Source organism: Camelus ferus, chromosome 7 (genome assembly GCF_009834535.1).
Source record: "Camelus ferus isolate YT-003-E chromosome 7, BCGSAC_Cfer_1.0, whole genome shotgun sequence".
Lineage (NCBI taxonomy): Eukaryota > Metazoa > Chordata > Mammalia > Artiodactyla > Camelidae > Camelus > Camelus ferus.
In genome coordinates this window covers 13,548,036-13,566,374 of record NC_045702.1, presented here as the reverse complement: position 1 = coordinate 13,566,374, position 18,339 = coordinate 13,548,036, and the positions used below count along the sequence as shown (strand labels likewise).

Sequence of the window (18,339 nt, the reverse complement as noted above, 5' to 3'; positions counted from 1 at the left end):
GCACAGCCAGTCTTAGGCCTCCCTGACCTAGAAGGACTCCAGGAGGCAGTGGTTCACATCCACATGCAAAGCAGAATCACCTGTGGAGCTTTTGCACCATACTCCATCGGGGCCCCACGCAGAGAGTTGTATTTTTCAGAAGCTCCATGGATATGCTGGGTAACCTGCACTGAGAATGTATGATAGAGATTTAGTAGTAGGATGGAGGCCTTCGGAGTCTGGCACAGCTGGGTCCAATTCATGACTGGCTGGCACTTCCTGGCAGCCATAAACAAGTTACTTAACCTCCGTTTGTTCAGTGTAAATGGGGCCAGCACCAGCTTCCTTGCTGAATTATTGAGGGGATAATGTAAGACAATGTAAAAGATCAATAAATGCTTATTCTGTGTCTGGTGTGGACAGTGAGTTCTTCCTGTCTTCGCTCCACACAGGGCCACCCCCTCACCCTGTGGGCCACCACCTACTCCTGGTCTTAAATCCCTCTACAACCTCCATCAACACACACAAACACACACAAAGCAAGACCACCATTTTCTTTTTCTTCTCAGCCTAATGAATCCACCCTCATCTGCTATATTAGGTAGAATTCTGGTTCCAAATAATAACAAAATCATATTTGCTTAAATGGAATGGGAGGAAAGCTTTAGGAATTTAAGCAGCATTCCCTCCCCATTTCTGCCCTTCTTCAAACATCTGCTTCAGTGTTCTCTCTGCCTTTTTATTTTCTGCTTTTCAAAATATGGCCACTGTAACTTACTTGAATCTACTCATTAAATGGTCCATCCAATAGAAAGACTGGATCACTCTTTCATTACAATTTTCAAATTCCTGGGAAAGGAATGATGATTGGTATCAGTTGCTTCCCAATCAATTATAACTAGAAGGGACAGGGTCTCTGAAGTAAAGTGGCTGCCAAGAAGGAGGAGATGCTGATGGATGGCTGTAACACACTACATTCCAATATGTCTAGGTAAAAATTTGAGTCAGTCAAGTCTTAACCAGGGGTTCTCAAGAAAGGCAGGACTCTTGCTACTTTCAGGTTATTACTTAAATGTCCTCATATATTAAAAAAATTCCTTTAAAATTCGTGGCTTCCCTCTACTCCTTTACAATGCCTTAATCTGTTGACTTCCTAGGCAGAAGACTTTGGTATCTAATAGCTTGCCTTTCAGCCCCAAGCTATCATAATCATGGGTGATTTCAAAGGCCAAGAACCCTTGCATTTTCAGATTCCATACCTCCAGTGGCCTTGATCCTCACCCTACTTCAGCAATCCACCATGTTCATAACCCACACTGTGTCAATCCACCTGTGAAGTATTATATCCCAAAAATCCTACCTTCTATCCTATCACCTTTGACCTTTGCCAGAGGTCCAAACTCTCAGCTGTTCCATATTCTCACAAGCTAGCGCTTCCTCCTGGCTTCCCTCCCTTTCTAGCTGGTCTAAACCCAAGAGATCAGAACCTCAGTCAAGCCCATTAGCCTCAATTCCCTTATCTATTCCTTTTTGTTTGCCATTCTGTGATACTTGCCTTCCAAATTTTAATTCTTGATCAGTCTGCCTTTTTCAGTCCCATACTAGTGATTCTGAGCATCAAACACAGATAAGATGGATCTCAAACTTAATGTGCATTCAGATTATTTTCTAATCCCACCAAACTGATTAACTCAGTAAAAAACAACATATTAAGTTCCTATATTTATTTGCTATTGTTGAGGAATAGATGAATCTACCCTTATTTGGGGGGAAGTGGTAATTAGGTTTAATTCTTAATGGAAGTACTGGAGACTGAACCTAGGACCTCATGCATGCTAAGCACATACTCTACCACTGAGCTATACCCTCCCCCCCCGAATCTACCCTTTAAATGCTAAAGCTTTTTTGAACAAATTATCTAAAATCTGTTTAATCTCCTTTACTTTGCTGAAGAGCACATGCTGCATCCAATAGCTTCTCGCCACACCCCAGATAATGCCAAGTCAGGCATGTCCCCTGCAGCCCTGAGTTTGCCTCTCCCTGTCATGTTTTATCACACAAACAGCATTTCTGTCAGCCTTCTAAGCAGAATCCATGCAGCTGCAGTCCTTCCTGCTCCTCCCTCCCACACTTCTCCACTGCCCCACATTCTGTTCCATGCTCTGCTGTAAGTTTGGAAGAAATGAAGAGGAAAAAAAATAGTGAAGCTTAGTAAATCCAAAATCTTAACTAACTCCAAATTTAGCTAGCATCTTTGTCCTGTGGAAGTCGTCACACTTCAGAAGTTTATAAACTGCTTTGATTCTGTGCCCCAGGCTCTTTTCTGATTATTTCTGTGTTATGTCTGTGTTCCAGATGATAAAGCTTACCATATGCTTGACCAATGGAGCAACAGTCAATATTACTACATTTTGTACCAGTTATTTATTCATTCACATCCCTCTAAGAATGCTATTTATTAACAGGCTGCTTTTAGTTAAAGATTGATGTTACTAAGTGGTGGGCAGTAGATTAATTTCAAAATACAACAGTGACAAAACCTTTTTTTTAAAAGATGCCTAAAAAACCATGGAAATTTTCTTTCAAGAGTAAGAAAGGGGAAAAAAAGGAACACTGTAGAATTAAGTATTCATTTTTTATCACTACATGAGAGTCAAGACTCTTTCTCCTCTCAGCAGTTTCTTCTATATATTAGGCTGAATACTGGTGACCGGAAAGGGAAAAGTAGTCTTTCAGATGATGCAGTCATATGCACTTAAATACAACCAGACAAGTAACAGGATGGTGAATGGTGATAGGGAAAAAGAATTTTTCCCTAACTGCAGCCATCATACTAATTATATGAGAAATGTAGGTAGATGATCAATTTGAAAAATTTCAGTCATTTTAAGGAACAAATGCAAATAATTATTTTGTCATTTACATGCAGAAAAGAAAAAAATAATTTTAGTAAAGAGATGGCTTGACTTTTTGAGACATTTCTATAATACACAGTACTGAGTACACTTTTCTATTAAACAGCATTATCGTAAAAGTTTAATGTAGCAACAAAGGGAGAAAAAATTAGAATTTCCAGACTATGCCTTTAATTTACATCAGAATAATACCCCTGGGGAGAAACCATCGCTGTGGAAGGTTTATTTGTTGAATTCCTGATGATGTTGACCATTTTCTAGATAAATTTCAAGAGACTGACCATACTTTTTTTTAAAAAAGTATTTATTTTTTCACTAGTGAAGATGGAACCAGGCAAAGAAGTTTACAGAAAAGATGTCCATATATAAAGAAAGAAATAGCAAAATATCTTTTGGTCATAATTTAGAAAGAAACTATAAAAAGGAGACAGGTTTCCCCAATTCATCTCTTCCTCAGAAGAGGACAAGCACCAGCTCTCAGTTCCGTGATATCCTCAGCAGGCCTCGGATACGTCTGACAAGAGCTTGTATGAAACTATAGCGAGATCGAACTTTTGAATACAATCCTTCAATGTCCAGAAGTTTCTTTTGTAGTGACTCTCCAAAAGCATTGATGGCGTCAGCCTGAAGCTAGAGGTAACACAGATGACATTTCATTATAAAGTAGTCTCAAAGATTTCTTTCATTCTGTGTCCTCCAATTTAAAATATCTTTAAATTTTTGTAATGTGGGCTTTACTCCTGTGCCAAATTAAGTCAACATTCACATTTTCCACCCTAGAATTTATTGGTATGACATTAATGTGTTTTCTTCTTTCCCTTCTTGTATGAACATGTAAATTTTAAATTTTGCTTTAAATAGCAGTGACTGTTGATGCTGCTGCTGATACATGGAGTTTCCAGATCACAATGCCTACTAATTACTACTGACCTTTCACTGTGTTCTAGACATTACCCTAGGAGTCTCACACATAAAGCCTCATTTAATTGTGACAAAATGCTTTGAAGCTGAATTATCATTCCCATTTCTTAGCTGAGGAAATGGAGGCTCAGAAGCTAAGGAAATTGTTCTGAGTCACAAAGCTATTTGATGGCTATGCCAGCATTCAAATCAGGTCTTTATATGCAACCTTGAAAACTATAATCTTACTAACATACGGGATTTCCCTTTTTAACTTTCCAAAAGAAAAGAAAAGGAAAGAGAAAAGAACCTTACCTGGTCGATATCATGTTGGCTCACTACAGTCAGCCCACGTCTAAAATCCAGACTGGTTTCTGAAGCGAAGGAATCTAGAGATAAAAGACACAGTCAAATCAGCTTTGCAAGTGTCTGCCCACTACACAGTGGAAGAACCTGATGACAACGAACCACAGGGCCATGAAAAGCACAGGTCAAAACTGAGAACTCTATTTCAGCTTTCAGTAAACGGAAGCCCTTCAGAAGCATTTCACTGTTCTAGACTAGGGTTCTCACGCTTTCCCTCTGTTTCCTTCCACCTAAGGGATCCAATACATGCCCATCAGTCACAGAAGCTCGCTCTAGCAACAAGCATAATGGCCTAGGCTGACCCACTTCCAATCTTCTGGAAAATTGTTTGTGCCCAAAGGACTCTGGAACCTGCATCAGCCATCGACTGCAGCATCTGAAGAGCAGCCTCTAAGATGCTCTTGTGCTCCACACAATTTCCCATGGACAGAGGGAAAGACAAAACACAGCTATGCATAGTAACTATGTAGCTCTCGAACACCTAATCCACCCTTAGTAACCTGTAGAGTAAAAACAGACTAAAATCTAACTAGTTTTTCAAGGTGCTAAAATCTACAGGCATTGTGACTCAGAATAAAGTTTACCTTGTAGTCTTCTGCCTTTAAACGAGGTCCTGGAGGCAAACAACGAATCCTGAGAATCTGTGGGAGTGCAATTTAACAAGTAGTACTCCAGATGGCGCCAAAGAATAAACAGGCAGGTCTCTATGATAACTAGAGAGCTCAGGTTAAAGGAAAACAAACTCCTCACACCATTTTACAAACCAGCTTCTGAGCAGAGGGAGAAAGACAGTGCACCATTCAGTCATGTACACACAGCTTCAGTCTAACAGGCTAGGCGTAAGGAGCCACTGAAGGTGTCTCCCCAGAAAGCAGCATGATGTGCTGAGAGGAAGCAAAGCCAGCAAAGCCCTCAGTGTCCTCGTCTCCTGTCCTGGCAGAAACTGTCTGTGTATATTATGAGGATTACTAGTTACTCTCAAAGGTAAGAAAAAAATTTTCAATTTAAAAATATATCAGGCATTTACTGGAATAAAATGAACAGTAATTATGTCCCTTTCCATACGGTTTTGATACCCAAATAATGTGACAATAAGGAAACAGTTCCCACATTTGAAGACTCTTATAGGTCACCCTTCAGGCCCCACTGTGGTTCCATTAAGGATACAAGAACAAAGGGAAAGCAATTTAGCTCGATTGTTGATCAACTTCACCAAACGCCGTCTTGCTAGAACATATTTCTGGGCAGTGGAGATTTTATCAACACCAGCAGGCATCACAGACTGACACAACTAAGAAAAAGAAACAAACAACAGTATTAAGAATGACATATATGGTAACAAAAATTTAATGAAAATCTACTATCAGTGGTCACTTGTGATAAGTACTGTGAAAAACATTCAAATAAATTTAAACATCCTTGCAGACAAGAATTTATTACCTAGTTAGGAAGCTAGTAATTTTAAAAAACAAGAGCCAAAGAAGCAGTTGAATTCATAAATGAATGTTCATCTGCTGCTTTTTGAAAAAGCCCAGTTCCTGAAATAGGCACTTCCAATCTGCTGATGGGCCCACCAACCCTGAACTTCCTGTCAAAGTAAAACAAAGCAAAACAGTGGGATTTTCAAGCAGTAAGGGTCACAGTGCCATGGAGGATTTCTGCAACAGCTGTCAGATCTCTTATGAAGAAAAGGCAAATCAGACTTCTGGAGTGTAACAAATATATGATCATCAACCAGATCATCCCCTGACCACTTCTCCATCTGGCACACCTGCAAGCACAACGGTTCGATTTAATATGCAGACACGGACAGGGGCCAGAAGGTGTACTGAAGTGGGGCTGATGGGGTCCACATGCTTCATTGTGATACTGCAGTTCCTCTTGTGAGTACTACCATCACCCATAAGCTGTACACAAAGGGGAAGAACTTCTGGGTGTAAACCACATAATTTCAGGAGTTACCTGAACCCAGTCAGTAATGCCTGCCTCAACCTGTGCTTGCCAGCTGTGCGGCTTTGGGTAAGTTATTCAATCTTTCAGTGCCTCAGTTTCCTCATCTGAGAAATGGGAGAAGCAATAATATAAGCCTCATGTATTCAGGTAGAACATGTAGCTTAGGGCTTGGTACATCATAAAGTCTTAATAAATATTCCCTAGAACTATCAGGAGAATGGTGAGAGGGAGTAGGCTCTGACTATTCTTAAGAGTGACATGGTGTTTTTCAGAAAACCTGGTGTGAACCAGGAATGGCAAAATGGCTCAACAGCCAGGTCGCCACATGGGACACCGAGAAGCTTCAGCACTGGCCAAGGGATGCCTAAGAGTTCATCTGGGCCAAATGGAAAAGAAGGCAGGCTGCTTAGGGAGCAAGCCTAGGAACTCAGCATCTGTAGCTACAATCGATGCCAAGGGATGATTCTGGGTCATTGAGAGAAGCCAGTCAAGTCTGATACACCATCCCATTTGTCTGAAAAATTCACCTACAGATACTGAAGATGCTTAAGACACAGAGACATCTTACCTAAGGAATCACTTCTAACTGAAAAAGCATCTTCAATAGAAACCTAAGTTTCTCAGCACCAATTTTTAGCATATAAATTAGCAAAACTCTTTATTCAAAGGTCAGCAGCCTTTCTACTGAATGGCAGGCGGTTTTCTTGAGCAGGTGCAACTTCACTGTCATTCTGTCGACTTTCTGTGTTTACGAAGTGTGAGGGCCTCTTCTTCAAGCTACGCGGCGGAATCGCCTTAATTCCTTTTGTCTCACTGCACATATCATCTTTACTTGCAAGTCTGACACAAGTCCCCTGGTCCTTATTACTGAAAGCAATGGCTTCTCAAAAGTCTCCACGGCTCATTATAAGGTTCATACCTCTTTTATCTCATCTGGGGGAAGCTGCTCCACGTTCTGTAGCTTGTTGACACTCCTTCGATGACTGTCATAATAGCTGAAGAAATCGTTAGCACTCTGTTTCAGCAGGTAGACAATAATGCCCAAACCAGGCAGGCGCCAGTATGGAACCACTGGGGCTTGGGTATCTAGCAGAGTTAATGATTAAAAAAAAAAAATTCTACTTACAACCATTTTATATGAATTTCAAATGGCCTGGTTTCTAAAAAGGAAAGCCCAGGAATTTAAGAGCATGTAAACCAAGCCAAGAAGAGACAGTTCAAAGAAGTGGTTAAGAACTACTGTAATGAGGCAGGTACATAAGGCTGGAGCCTCGAGAAAATAAGGATATCTGGCTGATGGACACCAATAATGCTTACCTTTTACTGGGTGAAGACCTCTTTGAGAGCTCTATGGAAGTTACAGACCTTTACACCCATCTCTCCACCCCCTACTCTCCACCCCATGCACACAAATGCACCGTTTGTAGTTTCCTGACCCCAGGTGAGTAACTCCTGCCTCACCCTATGGCTCTAGTCATATGGATTCATTTCTAGTCTGCATCTTTCTTGTTGCTGAATTCCCAGCTCAAATCATTCTTTCAAAGAGACAAGAACACTAACAAATATTCAAAAAATGTAATTAAATTTACAATTTAATAAGTCTTTTACCACAACAACTCCATCGGGATAGCAAAACAAAATGCTCTGCCTTTTACTTGACTACTTTCTGATGAAGGTGTGAAGGAACAGAGCAATGCTGGAAAAGCTGTCTGCTGAGGGAAGAACTAGAGAGCGGTAATGCTAGAAATGGTTTATGTGGGGCAAACAGAGCAATCTCCTCTGGTGACAGAGGGATTTCTTGAGAAATACCTTAGTAATTTCAAGTTTAATTTGGAGATAATCTTTGTTTAATGGCCCCAACTGCCATGAATACTGAAGGAGAGATCTGTGTCTGCTTCCTTCCAGATGGTAATCTCCCTTGAATTCACTCCAAAGTCAAATCTCATAAATCCTCATGAGGAGAGGAAGAGTCCCTTGTCAGTGGACGTGGCCACCAAAAAAACCATCTTAGACTCATTTGACTTGCCAGGTTTCCTTTACCAGTCTTTAGTGAAGATCTGACAGTCCTCATGATACAGGTCTTTACAGAGACCCTTCTCCTAGTGAAATTAGGTGCCCTGGTCCCCAGATAACATTACATGCAAATAACCCAAATGTCTATCAACTAGTGTATAATGGTGGTATATTTTTAATATGGAATACTAGTCAGAAATAAAAGGAACAAAATAGTAATACTCACAGATGGATTTCTAAAACATTGAGCTAAATGAAGGAAGTCAAAACACAGAAAAGACTACATACTATATGATTCTTTTTATATGAAACACAAAGGGGCAAGAAGAAACTTTTAAGGAGGAGGGAATTTGTATTTTGGTTGTGGTAGTGGTTACACACTATATATAATGACCAAAATTACTCAAACTGTATACCTAAAATGGGGGAATTTTGTTGTATGCAAATAAAATCTCAATAAAAATTTTTTCTTAATTCCACCAGCTGGGACATTGTATAATGAAGCTAGACAAACAAGAGTTCTTAGCATAACTTATATAAATTAGAAGTTATATGCTGTTAAACTAATACAGCTTTCATAATGTCACTCTGTTAAATACATACTTTATCGGATTAAGCAATTTTCAAGGAAAATACGATATATAAGAGGATGAAAACGTGACAAAACGATTCTCAGAAACCGCAAACAGAAGATTTACTGAAATCACCACCAGTTCATTACAACCACCAAGATCCAAATGGGCTTTTGGCTTTTGAATGTCCCATGGGAGAACAGCTTTAACCAATGCAAAATCCTGCTTCATGTTCTAAATCTTCCCTACTGGGTCATTAAGAAATAATAGGCAACATCAGTTTACTAATTATCTAAATTTTACTTTGCTATGTGACAGAAATTTGGAGCTATAATACAAAACCCAACTAAAGCACTAAATTCAGCTTAACATGATTTAACATACAAACCATTTATTATATTTTCATACTTTTTACCCAGCTTGTTTACTCTCCACTTCTAGATTCTTTCTTTGGGGTTCAAGTACTATATAAAACTATATTCTTCCCACATGGCTCTTCCAGATTCAGCCTCAGAAAATCCTGAATGTCTCTATTCTCTCAAGCTCTCCAGCTACATCCACAGGTCTGACAATAGTACCTCCTCATCACCCCTTCTTACAGAAGTCATTTAAAAAAATTTCCCATCAATTACTGGAAAAGAAAAAATTACATCTTACTGGAGCCAACTAGACCTTGTCATGATCCCAGCAACTTCACTCCTCAAATACAGGAAGAGAGAACTAGCTCACCTTGCCGGGGCCCATCTCTGTTAATTGTTTCTGACAGGCTGGGGGTGAAGAGACACACGGCACTCTGTACAGGGGAATTCTGTAGCATGAGGGACTGGCAATATTCCATGACATTGGCACAAATCTACAAAGGAAGAACAACAGGAACAAAAATATTAGCTCCCTAAATACCCTAATATCATGGAAATTCATATTTGAAGGAGAACAAAGTAATAGATCAATTTGTAAAATTACCCACATCTGTTATTTTTCTCAAGTATTTCCAAAAACATAAAAATCTTAAAGAATAGTTACACAATTCTCATTCCTCTTACCTGCTGCATAGCCAGTTCGATCTCATCTTTCTTGCTCACTCTATCCCCCTCCACGTTACCATCTTGAAATTTAAACTGACGCAGTCTGTCAGAGCCACCAAAGCGACTTAGTAGTCCTAAGCACTGGCGCTAAGGAAGAAAAAGATACTTTGTTCATATCTAGTTGGATATGTTTAAAGTTAGTGACCTCTCTTTCTAAAGGGATATAAAAAAGAAAAATTCAGCAGGCAGTAGAAATCACTCTTTACAGCATCTGATTTCTTACTTCCAACTGAGTCAGCTGAACTTAGCACTACTAAAATCCACCTTTCTGCAAATGTATTTGTTTGGCAGTCAACTCATTAAAAATCAACATTTTTTAGCAGTTAATCCCCATTATAACCTATGTGCTTGCCAAAAGATTTCCTGTATCACACCAAATAACTTCTTGGTAGATACCCATTACATAAATACTAGTCAATAAACAATGAGAAGCAAAATAAGATGGCAAATAAAAGCAAGTCCATGATAATCTTATCTACTGAGGCTCAAATGTAAAGGCTGTTACTCCTGTGGCTGCTTCGGGAGATTTCATAAAGGAGATGGGGGAAAAAAGGAGATGGGAACACAGAGGTAACCTCGGCAGATAAAACACAAAGGTCATTTGTTTGAAATGTTAGTACTTTTTGCCTGAGAATACAATTGTTCCTCAGGTTTTCAGAGGGAAAGGACAAGCTTTGCAAAATTGGCAGTATGTCCAGTGGTTAGCATATGGGTTTGGAATCAAGAGATGTGGGTTCCAGTTATAGGTACATGACTTTTTACTATGTGTCCGAAAGCCTCTAAGTTCATATTTCTACAGTAATAATACCAACTTCTACCTTATAAGATTGTTGTTAGGGTTACCCGAGACATTGAATTGTATTTGAAGTGCTTAGTATATAGCGTTCTGCACATAGTAAGTGCACAATAAAAAAATGTATTTTAAAAATTGATATTATACACACACATACCTACCTATACAGATATAATACATATATAATATCTGATTTAAACTGATGTTAGTTTAAATTAAAAGTTTGGATAAAGTAAAATATATTCAGGAGACTATAATTTTAACTTACTTTGCCAAAATAGCTGTTATCTATTTTTAAAACTTGAAACTGGTTGTTGGCTACTCTTACAGATAAATCAGATGCACTAATGCATTTCCAGAGGCCACGTTATGAAAGAGCCATCAAAAATATTTTTTTCTCCCCACCAATGAAAAAAGTTAGAAGACTGAGAAAAAATCAGAGTACTCTGGCTTGGCTGGAGAGAGTGCAAGCCTTTCTGGAGTGCTATTTGACAATGACTCAAAAAGTACTACTTATATACCCTTGGACCCAGTGATAACGCTTACGTTATTTAATCTATAGTTTAAAAACTGGTACACAAAAATGCTTTTGGCAGTTTTTCTTTTGGAAACTAGAGTAATAGCTCATAAAAAGAGGATTAGTTAAGAAAATTACTGTATCAAAAACAATTCAATATAAATTCTACCTCATACATATAATTCCTCTGCTGTCAAAAAAAGTGAAGATGTTCATGTCAAAGCAGGCCAGGAGGCTCCCAGAAAGACTGTGATAAAATACCTAATTGATAAGCTATCTAATATGTTTGAATATACTGGAAGGAGATTATACAACTCGAGGAGAGTTTGGGAGTGAATTAGAAATAAGTATATAAAACCAAGCAAATAAAGAAACAATTTTTTACTCTAGGGAAAACATAAAGTTGCACAGGAAAGTAACATATGGCCCATGGTTTATTCATAAATTACATAGCAGGAATAATGTGACACTAAATATTAATCTAATCAAATCATATGATTAGGTTGAGTCGGGGAGGGTGTGTTATGAAAAATGTACATATCGTGTGGGGGAAAGAACAGGAGTAAAGAGATCTAATTCTCATCCTCCTTGATGGAAGGTCAATAGATGATTACTAAAACTGGAAAATCAAGTAGTACCAACACAAGCATGTTATTCAGAGATACCAAAGAAGCAATTAAAACCACTGAAAGGGTTTACCCAGGTCCGGGGGCAGCAAGGGGAGGATGGGTGAGAGGACGGCTGTATTTTGTTACAAGTCTTATAGCTGCTCTTTAAAGAAGAAAGAATCAGTTACCTGGAATCTTCCAATATGTCCCTGTAACTCCATTAGAGAGCCTTCATTTACATCAACATCAAGTTCACTTAATATACCTATAAAATTTAGAATGCTTTAAAATGTTGTATTATAATAGACAAAATAAAAACATTTTAAAAAACTAGAAAAAAGTTTTAATACTTTATATTCTTTAATGCGTGAATAGACAGACTCTGCCATGAAGGAGTTTTGAGACATACGACTTTACAAAGATTGTAAGTGTACCATCACATGTTCATTGCTATGAAATCTAAATCTAGTGATATTTAAAAGGCACTTTTAAAAGTTTTTGAGAAAAATCTTTTTATTTATAACCATAAAAATTAAAAGTGTTCTAAACTCAGCAATAAATTACTTTCTCATGAAACAGTTTAGAATATAAAACAGTAAGACTGAAATACATTCCTTTTTTCTTTTAACTCTTATAGGTATTGTATTATTTGATTTTTTTCCCTTTTCCATTAGGCAAAGTATAGCTTGCACAGACACAGAAGTTTCCATTCAATTTCTCAGCTTGGACTCATTACAAAATTCCTAAACCAAGCTGATCAAGCTTTTATAGTACCATGAGCTCTCTTCATTTCTATTGAGCCCTCCAAACAAACCCATAGGTCATTCTCCCCACTGGTTTATTTCTTTGTTCCCTGTCTGCCGTCATGCTGAGAAGAACCCACCTGAACCTATCCTAGCCTCCCTAACTTTCCATGTGTTTTCACAGGTCCTTTAAACCATTTCTTACTTCCAATTATACACTTCATAGCCCATAACCCAGAACCTTATCCTTTGCTCCTTATAATGACAAGCCCTCCTCTTTCTAGATTTCTCAGCCCATCACCTCAACACAAATGGAAAATACTCATATGACCTGGCACATGCCGGCTTGTTACACCTCACCGGCGCCTCACTGTTCCACTGGATCCTATCCCTTCCCACCTCCACCTCCTCTGGGAGTCTGCTCCCAGAATCACTTCCTTCAATTACGTTCTAAAATTTACCCTGCCACAGAGGATTTTTCCTCACCATCTGAAAATGTGTTCAGGTCCTCCTTGTACTCCAAAACAAAACAAAAGCAAAAACTTGATTAATATCAAATTCTGGAAATATTTTTTTTCCACATTTGCTGCTTGTAATTCTTACACCTTCTTTTTCCTTTTTCCATCTTAACCCCTTGAAAGCTGGAGTTTGCACTTAACACCAACATGGAACTTTGGCTTTTTCCTGTTTGTCCTTAAACCTTCTGATCTCTGCAACCTGTGTTGCTGTTCCCCACTTCTTTCACTCCTCCTGCACAAAACTGCTGCCTCTATTTTAAAAGACCACCAATTCTCAGATACTGTAAGTACTTTCAGTTGAATGCCACCTGAGTGTTGCGTACCATATATATCATCCTCAACTCCAAAACACTGTACAGAATATCTGTAGGTCACAGACAAAAAATTAGCCTGCTGATATGTATTTGAGGAGGTACAACATATCCAGTACTGTGCTAGTATTTAAGACAAAAATATATTGTGAAATTATATGATAATACAAAACCATATGCAATCAAGGGCTGAACTGGGAGAGTAGGGTTGATAGGAGTTTGAATTGTTTTTTAAATTGTTTTTTAAAATTAGGAGGGTATTTGTATTATCTTAAAATATATATATATTTTAAAGTATATATACTTGTGAACAAACACTGCCAGGAATTTATCAAACACACCAGCTCAAATATACAAAAATGCATACATATACACACAAGTTATTAAAGGCCACACTATTTGAAATTTTTAAAAAGACTGGAAATAGTCAACATGTCATAGGGGTCAGGTTAACTACATCACAACTGGGAAACTATTCAGCCAATTAAAAAGAATGAAGTATCAACAAGGACCTATTGCATAGCACAGGGAACTATATTCAATTTCTCGTAATGAGCGGTAATGGAAAAGAATCTGAAAATATATATATATGTATGTGTACGTATAACTGAATTGTTTTGCTGTACACATGAAACTAACATTTTATATCAACTACACTTCAATTAAAAAATAATTTAAAAAATAAAAACAAAAAATTAAAAGAATGAAGTAGGAACTACAGATGCTGATGAGAAAAGATCTCCAAGACATAATGGGAGAAAAAAATTACAGAGCAGTGTGTATGGTATGATTTCATTTGTATAAGGAGGAAAACAATTTATATACATATGCAGAGAAATTGCTAGAAAAATGAAGTATAAATTGATAACTGGTTCCTTTTAGGGAGCAGATATTGCTGGTCAGGGTGCTTTTACTCTTGTTTTATTTTGTTAGAATTTATCATGAGCATATTAAAATAAACTGTGCTTTTCTGAATATAACCTTAATACAGTGACAGGGTCAAATGCTGCGATTAGCAAAATACAGAATGTTCAAGTGTTTACAAAAATTAATGAAAGGAGAATTCATCAATAAAATCACCCTGCCAGAGGATTTGATAAAAGGTAAATTCCCTCTATACCTGCTCAGGGCTTCTGGATTAAGATAGCAGAATGGAGTAGTATCATAGAATGTCCCTCCTGTCATCAACCTACAAATAAATGAAATTCACCAAAAAAAAGAAAGAGGCCAACTTATGCCATAAATACTAAAGAATGGTGATGGTTAAGAAAAAAAGAGAGACAGAGAAAATCCCAGGGGAGTAAGCAGCACGATTCAACTCATGACTCTCATCCCACCCCTCAGAAGCCGTACAGAGGAAAGAGGATAAGTCAACAAACTCCAGCAAATTCTCGTGGAGACCCTGCAATTTGCAAAGAGGCATACTGGAGTGATTAAGTAAATTAAGTAATTAGCAGAATTAGTAATTATGAGAAATCAAGGTAAAAACCATTAGGAGGAGAACTACTACATAGCACTACAGGATCTTAGCAGAGGCAAGAAGGGTGGCCTGTCTTGGTGTCATCTAAGGACACTGGAATGAATCAGGGAAATGAGCATAATACGCACACAGGACTGAGACACACCAAGGCTGGGTGGAGCTGATGCTGGGATCCCCTCAGAAGGAGCACAGGCTCCAAGTGCCTTAATACGCACTGCTCTCTGCCCTGCCAAACTCTCTCCTCTTCCCAGCATGAAGGGCTCAGGCACAAAGGCATGCCCGGAGAGGAAAAAATCCTGGGGGTGGTGGAGCAGAACCAGGGGTTGGTCTCAGACTTCTTCAAAGCAGCATAAAAACGGGGGCAATATGGCCTCGCAGTTAGGTGCACAGGCTGAGGCCACACTGCCTGGAAAACCCTACAGTATTATCTGTGTGACTCTGAAATAGTTAACCTCTCTGTGCCTCAGTTTCCTCATCTGTGAAATGCGGACAATAATGGTTCTACCTCATAAGACTGTTGTGAGGATTAAGTCAATTAACATGATGTGTTTAAAATAGTACCTGGCACGTAAATGCTTAATAAATACGAGTTACCATTAATATTACCAGTTCTGAGGAAAAGAAACTCATACTTGGCCATACTGTCACTCAAGAACAAAGGCAAACTTAAGACATTCATAAACATTAGCGAATTCAAGGAATATTATCTACTTTTGCTTGGGGAAAGGGTACTCAATACAAATTAAAAATACCAAGCGATAAACCAAAAGAACAAACTCAGGAATGGTGACGTTATGGGAGGAAAAAAAAGAATTGGTGTTTTTCTGTGAATCCATGTAAATAAACAAACAAAACTAAATAGCTGAGGTATTATGTTGCAGGACTGAATGTAAATGGTATTTACTTGAAAAAGTAAAGATAATATATAATATCTGTAGGTAGAAAAAAAAACTGTAAAATAAGTCATTACTTCATCTTTCGTATCAGGAGCTAGTTAATTCTGTCTAAAATCTACATGTAGTAAAAAAAATTTTTTTAATGACCAAAATATCTTATTAATTTTTCATAATCTTTTCTTCTTCTTAATCATAGAGATCTTTAAGAACTAATACTCTTGTACACTTGTAGTAAAGAAACATTTCTCTGGAATTCATCAGTCTTCAGTCTCTTCAATTAGTTTATCTGTTAAGTTCATGTAAAATAATAGCAGTTTTCGAAAACTGCATGTAAAAGGTATCCCATTCTCATAAGTTATCTCTGTATGTCCCTGTTTCTCTCCATCACACCATCTCCTCCACAAGAACATACAAATAGAACAATGTTTCAAAAGCTACTTACCAAATGTTAACGTTTGGTAATTTCTACATAGTGGGATTTTGAGTGTTAATTATTTTTTGAACTTTTGGAGTTTTTTATACTGACCCTATATCATTTTTATAAATGTATTACTTTTTAAAAGGCAATTAACTCTTAATTTTAATTTCCAGTTAAGTCATACACAGCTGCAAAGTAATAATAACCTCCTCCTAGCAAGTGTAGGTCAGTCTGTAAAGCACTGATAAAAATCCATTCAACATAATCAACTCACCAGGAAGTGCTGCTTTACTTATAATTCCTGTCAGCAGAGCCAATTCCTGCAAAGACCCAGCACTAACATCCTGACAGCGCAGGATTGCTTGTATGGTGTCGGAATGTGAAATGAGAAACTGTAATACCTAAGGAGAGGAAAAGGAGGAGAAATGGATATATGTTATATTCATCTGTTTAATAACATGGAGACAAGCAATTTAATGTAATGAAGATTAGACATGCAGCTGTCTTTTGCACTTGCATAGTTTATTTCTTCAAGAAGCAAACATTTAACTAAATTTCACAAGAAAGCTAAGAAATTAATATATTTAGAAGCTACTGTAGAAGAGTATAACTTGGAACTATTGTATGAAAACTATTATTTGACCCCTATTTTATTTTTGACTTTTTTGAAACTAGAAGATGAATTTAAAATGAGTGCATACAAAAATGACTTACTGAATTCAAGTTGGCTCTATGGAAGTCTGGCTAGTGTGATATGGGGATAATCACATAAAAGCTTTCGTCTAATTCTCCTTTTGATAAGGTGAAAATAAAGAAGATATAAACCTTGACCTCCATACTCTTGCCCTTCCAGCTTAGCACTTTATAACATACCATCATAGAGGACTCATTTTCACATCCAAACATCTTAACTAGATTATAAATGCCTTGAAGGCAGGGACTCTGCCACAACAGTCTGAACATTTGAATCACTCAGAACTGTGCCCTTCTATACATGAATGCAGATTCCTGGCTCAGCCCATCACTGCTAGACATGAAATTCAGTAATCTGTATTTTTTAAAGAAGCTACTAAGATGATTCCACTATGCTCAGGACAAGACTGGTCTTATATCATAATGTCTTGCTTCTACTAAAAAATCTTAATCTCAATAAAGTAGAAGACAAAGAAAGTCTCCGAGTGTTAAAGAACTGACTCAAAGCCCATGTACAAAGGGAGCAGAATGTCCGCTAGACCAATGCAGTGTAAAATCAGGTGCCACACTACAAACCACAGCAGTCCACCTTAGTGAGGTAAGTCTGAAGATGGATGGTAGGGAAAGCAGATAAAATACCATAAATTATTAGGACACAGGTCCTGGGGGTACCACAGGTCAGAGCAATACAATAAATTACCTGCAGATTCATAACAACAAGCCCAGTTACCCACTGAGAGGCTAAACTGTATATTGCATTACTAAAGAAAAAATATATTTTTAAAGATTTCACTGAAAATCAATGAAAATAAAACTAACTTCTGGTGGTTAAAGGAAAAACATTTTATTAATTAGACATTCACATTTAAATTACTCATTCTTTAAATATCACAACTAAATGTGGTGTTATCATCTATCTTTTGTACTTTCTGCAAGGTCTAATAAAGGGTATGGCTTTCTCTAATAAAAACTAATTAAATTATAATTTAGAAGCCAGTTTATTTCTATCACATAGCTGCTTCCTTTTGTAGAAGAACAAATATATATCGCTTGCTTGCATCTCACTATTCTATTAATTAGCTGTAGTGTTTCATTCAAAAAAGACTATAGAAACAGGCCATGAAGTTCAGAGCAAAGGTCAAGGGGCTATTTTCAATATCCAGCTCTGCTACAAACAGACTGATTAAGGTAAATTCACTTAAGCATTCTAAGCCTAGGGCTTCTGCATTTGTAAAATAACGATATTTGCACTAGATAATTTCTACGCTAAGGATTCCTCTTACCTGCCCTGCTGCCTGCAAGTGCTGGGCCATACTAGACGTGAGGATGACCTGACACAAGCGAAGAGCTGGAAGGAGAATCTGGCGGTACCGGTCCACCGGAGTAGGGATGAACACTGGGGGGTCTCTCATACCAAACATGCTGGATTCATTCCCAATGAACAAGGAGAGAGCAACAGTCCAAGAGTTAAGGTACACGCCAACAGTCCCTGACCATCTCCATGGCAAACAATCACAGGGGGCTGAGTAAGATATGAAGCTACTAATGAGTACTCTGTATCCTATATGTACAGTTAGTG

At 37.9% G+C, this 18,339-nt stretch overlaps 1 protein-coding gene across 1 annotated transcript in view; it reads right to left on the bottom strand.

The window, feature by feature from the left end:
• Window positions 1-3,180: 3,180 nt before the first annotated feature.
• NUP205 (nucleoporin 205) overlaps window positions 3,181-18,339 on the bottom strand; it is a 65,150-nt gene continuing 49,991 nt past the window's right edge. The window contains exons 34-43 of the mRNA XM_006186096.3: window positions 18,044-18,182; window positions 16,342-16,468; window positions 11,890-11,966; window positions 9,742-9,870; window positions 9,428-9,551; window positions 7,033-7,199; window positions 5,328-5,451; window positions 4,745-4,873; window positions 4,110-4,183; window positions 3,181-3,524 (exon numbers count right to left, since the gene is read on the bottom strand). Of these exons, the coding sequence (XP_006186158.1) occupies window positions 3,372-3,524; window positions 4,110-4,183; window positions 4,745-4,873; window positions 5,328-5,451; window positions 7,033-7,199; window positions 9,428-9,551; window positions 9,742-9,870; window positions 11,890-11,966; window positions 16,342-16,468; window positions 18,044-18,182 (1,243 nt within the window). The 3' untranslated portion in view covers window positions 3,181-3,371. The remainder of the gene's footprint in view (window positions 3,525-4,109; window positions 4,184-4,744; window positions 4,874-5,327; window positions 5,452-7,032; window positions 7,200-9,427; window positions 9,552-9,741; window positions 9,871-11,889; window positions 11,967-16,341; window positions 16,469-18,043; window positions 18,183-18,339) is intronic.